This window comes from Antrostomus carolinensis, unplaced genomic scaffold (assembly GCF_000700745.2).
Source record: "Antrostomus carolinensis isolate BGI_N321 unplaced genomic scaffold, ASM70074v2 scaffold51588, whole genome shotgun sequence".
Classification (NCBI taxonomy): Eukaryota; Metazoa; Chordata; class Aves; order Caprimulgiformes; family Caprimulgidae; genus Antrostomus; species Antrostomus carolinensis.
The window spans coordinates 37041-45286 of record NW_010336197.1 but is presented as its reverse complement, the minus strand read 5'-3'; the positions used below and the strand labels follow the sequence as shown (position 1 = coordinate 45286).

Genomic DNA, 8246 nt, shown 5'->3' with positions numbered 1-8246 from the left:
CCTGCTTTATATTGTGGTGGTTGGCACATCTGAAATAATTCACTTTAAAGGTAGATCACTTGTGATTATTTTCATATCTGTTTATTTTTTCCACTATCAAATTATCAAAAACGTCAACTTCAGATGCTTAATTTCAGAATTTTAATTTACATCATAAAAATGGAAACTGCAAAAATCGCAGTACCCACATACATTGTTCAACGTGGTCGAGTTCCATTTTCCATTACACATTCATCATTTACCTTACATTTACCTCTTACAGCCTTCTTAAATTCTTCGTGCTTTGGCCTAAGACAAAATTATGTGATTTGGTTTTTTTTAAAATACAACAAAATGACTCAACTTAATTTGAATTTTCTCCAGATGTTCACTGTGCGTGGTAAACTTAAAATCAAAGCTTGAAAACAAAATGAAGTCCTCAGTTATGTGTATTTCTAACATCTAAAACATTGGCACAGGATCTTTAGAGTACTTTTACCATATTAATGCATAATTCACTTCATAATTATTTCAGTTTAAACCACTTTACGTGTTTAGAGTGTCATAAGAAGTCCACGTTACTCCATCAAATAAGAGGTTGTAACCAGTTTGTTCACGTTTCCCATTTTAATGAAAAAAGACGTGTGTGTCAGTGTCTGTGAACTCCAACAGGTGCAGTTTTTAAATACTGCTGAGCTGTATAGTTCAGTTTGAAGGGTTTTAAATACAATTCTAAGACCTCCAGTATAATCTTTATAGCACCAGAATTTTTTGTTATTTGCCTAAGTCTGGTATATTTTCCCCTTATTTTAAGGCTGTGAAATCCAAAGGCTGGCATATTACAGTCCAGAAAGTACTTTTTAGTTTGATTTTGTCTTGGTCTTACAGCTGTACCCGCTACTTGTGCATCCACAAAGTGGTATGTTGTTTCAGTTCAGACAGATACAGAAGATGTTTCAAATCCTAAGCATAAAAATTTTTTCCCACTACTGGGAGGATAATTTTTAAACCTTAAACTTGAATAAAACTCTGAGCAGATAGCAGAGGAATTAGAAATTTTATTTTTTTAATAATTTTCAATGTAGTTTGCCACAAAAAGGAAGTTTAATTAAAGTAGCTCATCCTGATGGGCTTTATGTTGAGTAGTATTTGTATTGTTTAGTTTCTCATCCAGCTTTTCAGTATTTAAGATATCTACTAAAAGATTCTCCCTGGTCTTTACTAGATCCTGAAAGAATCTGAATTTAGTTTTTATTTCTAATGTAAATTTTGAGGCCTGTATGGATTCTTTCACTTTATGATGTGAATCTGCTTACCCTGGGTTGATTATCAACATGAAAAGAGATCTGATTTCCTCTGTGATTAAGGCATACAGCAGCATGCACCAGCTCCTCCATACTTGATCAGTGCTGTGGAAGAAACCCTGCTTCCATGAGCTGGTTTCTGCAGCCACGTGAAGTATGAGCACAGTTTGGGATCACAGCAGCAGAACTTGGCCTTATGACCAGCCAGGTCAGCTGCAGGAGGGTGTGAGATTCCAGCCCCCACTCTGCAGCAGCTATTTCTGACCTTGTACTCATGTCATGAATACTCAGAAGTCAGTATCTCTCCAGCCCTCTTTGCATCATAGTGATACTTCTGCTTCTCCTCCCAGCTGTGTGCTGGAGCTGGATATCAGGTGTGAAGGAAGCACTTCCAGCCTAAACACCCATTCTTCTTGTCAGAGAAACAGGAAAGCCATGGGTCATGCTGGTATAGAGCATATACATCCTGATTTCACTGTAAGTCTTGAGAAAACAATAAAATCAGTGAGAGACTAAAAAGGCTTTTTAAACAGTTACCGATTTGTCATGCCCTGCTTTACTCCTTCCCTCTAAAAAGCCCTTCTTCATCTGAGTGCTGAGGTTACATCCTTTTTTTGACTGAATGCAGTCTTTTCAACACTATTTGCATTTATTGTATTCAGCATTATTTGTTGAAAAGAACACAATGGATAACATATATATGAAAACACTAGAAGTACCTTATGTTTTAAACACCTACCAATCTGAAATGTATAGCAGCTTTTTCCCCTGCTCTGGTGAATAATTTTGTGTTTAGATACCTGCAATAGCAGGTATCCTGCAATCTTGTTCTGTTCCACAAATATTTTGTATAAAGAAATGGGTCAGCTTTCATGATTTTGCAGTATTTTAGTAATGCAGATATTTACAATGAATATTTTGCTAAATAATTGTAGTTGCTTTCTTGGTTTTAGAGAGAAAGTGTTTTTGTAGTCTTTGAGGAATATGTCAAATCAACTTAATGATAAAGCTTTGAAAGGGTAAAAAAATAAGTTTTACTGAAAAAAATGAGGTTGCGCCAGCCATCACAGTAAGCATTTATTTTCTTGACGAAACTGCATGGAATACCTAATTGTCCAACTTCTGTAGAAATCAGCTAACATTTCCAATGTACTCTTGTATCAAAATCCAATGAAAAAGCAAGACAGATTTCTTTTTTTCTTTTTTCTTTTTTTTTCTTTTCCTGCTTGGCTGCAAAACACTGCCTTTCTCTGCCTCTGATTCCCTTACTGCTTTCTTCTTTGTTTGTAAGTTCAGCATACGTCAGTGTCGTTTCCTCTTTTGCCCCATCCTACCCTCTTTCCATCTTCTTCTGCCTTTTAGGTGTTCAGTATGTTTTTGGAGACACTGGTGGACTTCATCCAGGTCCATAAAGAAGATCTGCAGGACTGGCTGTTTGTACTGCTGACACAGTTGTTGAAAAAAATGGGTGCTGATTTGCTTGGGTCTGTACAAGCAAAAGTTCAGAAGGCACTTGATGTCACAAGGTAATGAGTTCTTAAAAAAATAATTTCAAAAACCCAAACACTAAAAAAAAAATAAATCCAAGCCCTCATGCTACTTGCAAGTTCTTAGGGTTTTTTTAGTGTGCTGTGAGAGTCTTGGAAAAATGCAGAGCTAATAACAAGTGAAACTTCAGTAAACCTTGCTGCTTAAGTATTTTGGTTTCCCACATAACTCTTGAGAGGATTTGAGTCCTTAATGCTGAACAGTTTATATGATACTGCTTACCTGATTCCAAAATGTACATCTGAGCCATGTGTGTTTGTTCTCTTGCCTTGTGTTCAGTGATGCAGTGCTTGTGTTCCAACTTCTTTATATTGATATAAAGATATTGTTGGAATATTAATCTCCTAGTGTCAGCAAGCTTCAAGGAGTTAGGGCAATAATAGATTTGCATTCTGTCTTCCTTCCACTCTCCCCAGACTTCACTAGTAGCCTGATTCCAAAATTATTTTAGTGATTTTGGGGACCATCAATGCTGCCTAGCCCTGGCCAGTTTTATTTCCAAATGAAAGCTAGATTTTTAAGTAGTCTTTGAGGGGACTGAGAGTCTCTTGAGACCTACTTCTTATCTTTCATTCTCTGAAGTATCATAGAATGAATCACAGAAGGGTCTGGGTTGGAAGGATCATCCAGTTCCAACCCCCCTGCCATCAGCAGGGACACCTTCCACTAGACCAGGTTGCTCAAAGCCTCATCCAACCTGGCCTTGAACACTTCCAGGGAGGAGCATCCACAGCTTCTCTGGGCAAGCTGTTCCAGTGTCTCACCATCCTCACAGGAAAGAGGATGTGTACTCGCCCAGCCTGTATTTATGTTTGGGATTGCCCCGACCCAGATGCAGGACCTTGCATTTGGCCTTGTTGGACCTCACGAGGTTAGCACAGGCCACCTCTCCAGCCTGTCAAGGTCCCTCTGGATGGCATCCCGTCCCTCCAGCGTGTCAACCGCACCACTCAGTTTGGTGTAGTTGGCAAACTTGATGAGGGTGCACTCAATCCCACTGTCCATGTCTCCAACAAAAATGTTGAACGGTATGGGACAGTCTAAGCCATCTAGGCCTCTCCTGAACATACTGCTGTGAAATCTGGGGACAGGTATGGTTTGTGTTGCAGGAAGAGAGAGGATGTCATCTCCTACACCACCTTTCCACTGCTGCAGCTGAGCCCTTGAGGGTCATACCTGCCGTGTGCAGTGTGGGGGAGCAGAGGCAGCCCAGAGTGGAACAGGATGGTTCAGAGCAGTGCTCAGGCGGGGTGTGATGTATACCTACAGCAGTACTGCTGCTGAGTACTACCGTGTCATTATTGTATCATTCCTTATTACTTGCATTATCTATTTTAGCTATAATTGCTTCAAAGCATGAATTTCTTTCGTCCTTTACAAGTTAGGTGAATGTTTCTGAAAGTCAGATACAGCATCAACAAAACTGGTAGATTTTTTTTTTCTTTTAGAAGTACGAAAGCTTTTCTTTACTGAAAAAAGAGAGGGTTTATTTAGTGCCTCTCAACATGTATTAAAAAAATTTCACGTAATTAACACAATTTGATTTGTTTGTTTTACAGGGAATCTTTTCCAAATGACCTCCAGTTTAGTATTTTAATGAGATTTACTGTTGACCAGACCCAAACTCCTAGTCTGAAGGTAAGAATTTTCCAGCTTGCATTGCAAACAAAAATCTTAATTGATAGACATTTGCTTGTCTTAATATTTGAATTTGGATTGGGATTTTTTTTGTTGTTGTTTAAAAATAAATGAATAAATAAAGTTTTTCAATTAGTGGATTTTGTTTTTGTAAACTTTCAGACAGTCAAGCCAGCACTACAGGACCAGCTTCGCTCTTTTTGGAGCTCAAAGGTTTTTGTCTGAATTATTGTCTTTATTCTTAACCCTATGTCAAACTCTTATAATTAAGTTTCCAATAATTTTTATTTGAATGCATTCGTATGCTGCTACTAACCTTTGCGAGAAACTTGAAGCATGCAGATGTTCAGTTTTGAGCATTACACTAGAATGGAAATGTTTGCTGCAAGAGAGATCTAATAAAACCACAGTACAGTAAAAATGAGCAACAAAAATGTGGCCGCCTAACATCAAGCTGGTTATGCAAACTCACTCTATCAAGTCTTTTCTAATTTTATGTTTGTGATTTCCCAGTCGTGTTTTCTTAGTACATATATTTTTTTTTCTTGTGTGCAGCCTGATAGGTCTTGATTTAATTTAATTTATTTTTATATTAATATGAACTTGAGTTACTGTATTAAAAATCAGCTCCCTTTGTGATACACTCAGTTTCTGAAAGCAGTGTGTAGCTTTATAATTACACACATTTTTATGTAAGAATCGGTAGTCCATAGACCTGCCAGTTTAACTGAAAAGTAAAAATTTATTCTGTAGTACATTTACAGTTCCAAAGAGAGTTGATTTTAGGATAAATGCATCAAATCCTAAGCAGATTTACAAGTGATGTAAATGGGGAGATAACAAGCATATGATAACTGGCATTTTCTGCTCTGACCTGCACGAAATATTTTTACATAGTTTGATACTGCACAAGAATATGACTTTTCCCAAGTTATGTTGAACCTAAAGTCACACGAATATGCCTTTTTTGTCTACAATACAGTAAAACTTACATTTTAAAGCTTTTGAGGACAGTTGATACGTTGACCACTTGCTTCGTAGAGCTGTGTTAAAAAGGGACTGCTGTCATTTATTCAGGACAGCAAATGAGGTAGTAAAAATCAGTTTGTTGTTTAAATAAATCCTTGGAACAAATTTGGCTTGGTTTTGTTTTACTTGGTTTTCCTCTCCAGGAAGGTGAATTTAATGGTTGAGATGTTCTTTTTTTCCATTCAGTAGTATAGCTGGTAAATGCCTATCGATCAAGTTGAGAGTGTAGATTTGGAAGAAGACATGGACTTCTACTAGGCTGAGTTGAGACTAAGTTCAAGAATATTCATTATATGATCTTGAAGGAATTAAGAAATGTGAATCACTTAATGGGAATCATAGAATCACAGAATGGTTTGGTTTGGAAGGGATCTTAAAGCTCATCCAGTTCCAACCCCCCTGCCATCAGCAGGGACACCTTCTACTAGACCAGGTTGCTCAAAGCCTCATCCAGCCTGGCCTTGAACACTTCCAGGGAGGAGCATCTACAAGTTCCCTTGCCAACCTATTCCATTTTCTGACCACCCTCACAGTGAAGAATTTCTTCCTAATATCTAATCTAAACCTCCCCTCTTTCAGTTTAAACCCATTTCCCCTTGTTCTGTCACTCCCTGCTCTTGCAAAAAGTCCCTCCCCAGCTTTCTTGTAGGCCCGAGGGAAGATATTCTGAAAACAATTTCCAGTATTTGAGACAGACTTCTGAAATCAAGATGTTGGTAAAAGGTACCTCTATAGGAGAATACCTCTTAGTTTGAAATAAAATCAAGAGTATTTAAAATGAGTTTTTAGGACAGTAAAGTATGTAACTGTTTAAGACAAGGTAAGCTTTTTTCAGAAGAAAGTGGTATCTATCCCCTACTTCCATCAATATGAGGTAAATACAACTTCAGGATCCAGACAGTATAATTATTGAACATAAATTGCAGAAGTATCTATTTAATATCCACTTTCTTTAATATTTTGTCTAAGTCCCATCCTCAGTGCACCCAGATGTCTAACAGATTAACTGATAATCCTAGGGCGCTACTTCGTTTCTTGAAGTCCCCAGCTTTTGTTTTTGCTTTGATAAATGATTATTTTGTTGCAGAGTGTGCCTTTGGGCTGGATATACAGAGAAACAGCATTCACTGGCAGGAAAACTGGAGAAAGGATTTTCAGCATCCTTAAAGATGATCAGATATAAGAAGGGACGATAGGTCAGAAATTTGCTGCATGGAAGGATTCCCTTCTACAAATGATTTTTCTGTCTGGTTTTCATGTGGTGGTAGTAGTAAATAATCATGATCCTTTAGAGTAAAGCATCATTGTTGTTCTTACACTTAAAAACACAGCTAAGACTTGGACAATACAAGTCCAGTTTTTAGAGTGGCCACAGAGGTGGATTTGGGTCGCTAGCCAGTAAGAGGACCAAACAAAGAGAAGATACAATTCTACTGACCTGATCCATGGAGGAAGCAGCACAGTGCATTGTGCTGTACCTATCTTACTTTCTCTTGCTGTAATTTTACATGTAGGTGTAAGTGAACTGCTGTAACACAGTTCAGAGGTGCCAGATGCATGTATCTATTTTGGTCAAAGGTATGGATGTGCATAGGAGTCAAATTTTCTAGACAGGATATAATCTATTAAGCTTATTTTCACAGGTGCAGGACATATGATTTCCAAAGGATGGGTGTTATCCTGAAATACACTTCAAATCATCACTTTTGGTTTTCTCAGGTTGAATATCAAATAGTTCATACTCCGTGGGGAATTGATTTAAGCATTGTGACCAAAATTCATTACAAGTTTCTGAACCCCTCTTTCCTTTGAAAATACAGATTTGCTGACAAAGGTTTTTGACACAGTTGATCAGATGATTTTTTTTTTTTTCCCTAAGTCAGTATTAAAATTTGTGGATTAAAAAAAAAAGAACCACCCGATGACACAGATTCAGAGAGATGAGAGCACCCTTCAAAATTAATCTTCAGTATATGTTTTAGTAATTTGATTAAATAATGGCAGAGGCAGTCACTCCTAAGTATCCAGTAACTTTGAGATAAACACCTGGGATGTGGCAACCTGACAGTCACTTTGCATGATTTCTTGTATTCAGTCTGAGTAAGGCAGAGTAGAGTCTCTTGCATCCCAGGAAGACACTGTAAGGGAGAGAATTTTTCTGGTTTAAGGAAAGCAGTTTCTATTCATACCTCTCTCTTCTTTTTTTTTTGTTGTTTTTTGGGTGTTTTTTTTTTCCCTGTTATATGAAATGTTGCTTTTGTCCTACCCTGATGCAGCAAATGAAACTGTAAATCTCAAATTTTTCAAAGTTCAGGAAAACAATTTGCATTCTGGCACTGACTCTGTAGCATCCTTACAATATTTCCCAAATCTCTGGAAATAGTAACGCAAATTTTTGTGCCAGTATTTGTCACTTCATTATCTGTGAAAGATGTTCATGAAGTGCTTTAGTTCCATTTATATCTAATCTTTTATTTTGGTGAGTAATAGTGCCAGTTGTGGCTTGATCTATATTTCAGCTCACTTACTACAGCAGTGCTATTTTTAAACAAAATGTCTGTTTGTGTTATAAGCTGTACAAGAAAAATGTCTCAGTGTTTATATTCCAGCGAATGTACAATAAATTCAACCTGGAAGAATATAAAGGAAGTCCAGACAGTATTAAACATCTTCATAGAGAGTGGTTTCAGATTAATGGCAAATATTCATTGTAAGAATTCTTGGAGCTGCTTTCCTTGCAGTCAAAAA

The 8246-nt window shown here is 37.3% G+C and overlaps 1 protein-coding gene across 1 annotated transcript in view; it reads left to right on the top strand.

Annotated features, from left to right (window-relative positions):
• CLASP2 (cytoplasmic linker associated protein 2) overlaps window positions 1–8246 on the top strand; it is a gene marked incomplete at its 5' end in the record, with an annotated part of 58680 nt that overhangs the window by 30936 nt on the left and 19498 nt on the right. The window contains 3 exons of the mRNA XM_029086674.1: window positions 2646–2809; window positions 4391–4469; window positions 4632–4682. Coding sequence (XP_028942507.1) covers window positions 2646–2809; window positions 4391–4469; window positions 4632–4682 — 294 coding nt within the window. The remainder of the gene's footprint in view (window positions 1–2645; window positions 2810–4390; window positions 4470–4631; window positions 4683–8246) is intronic.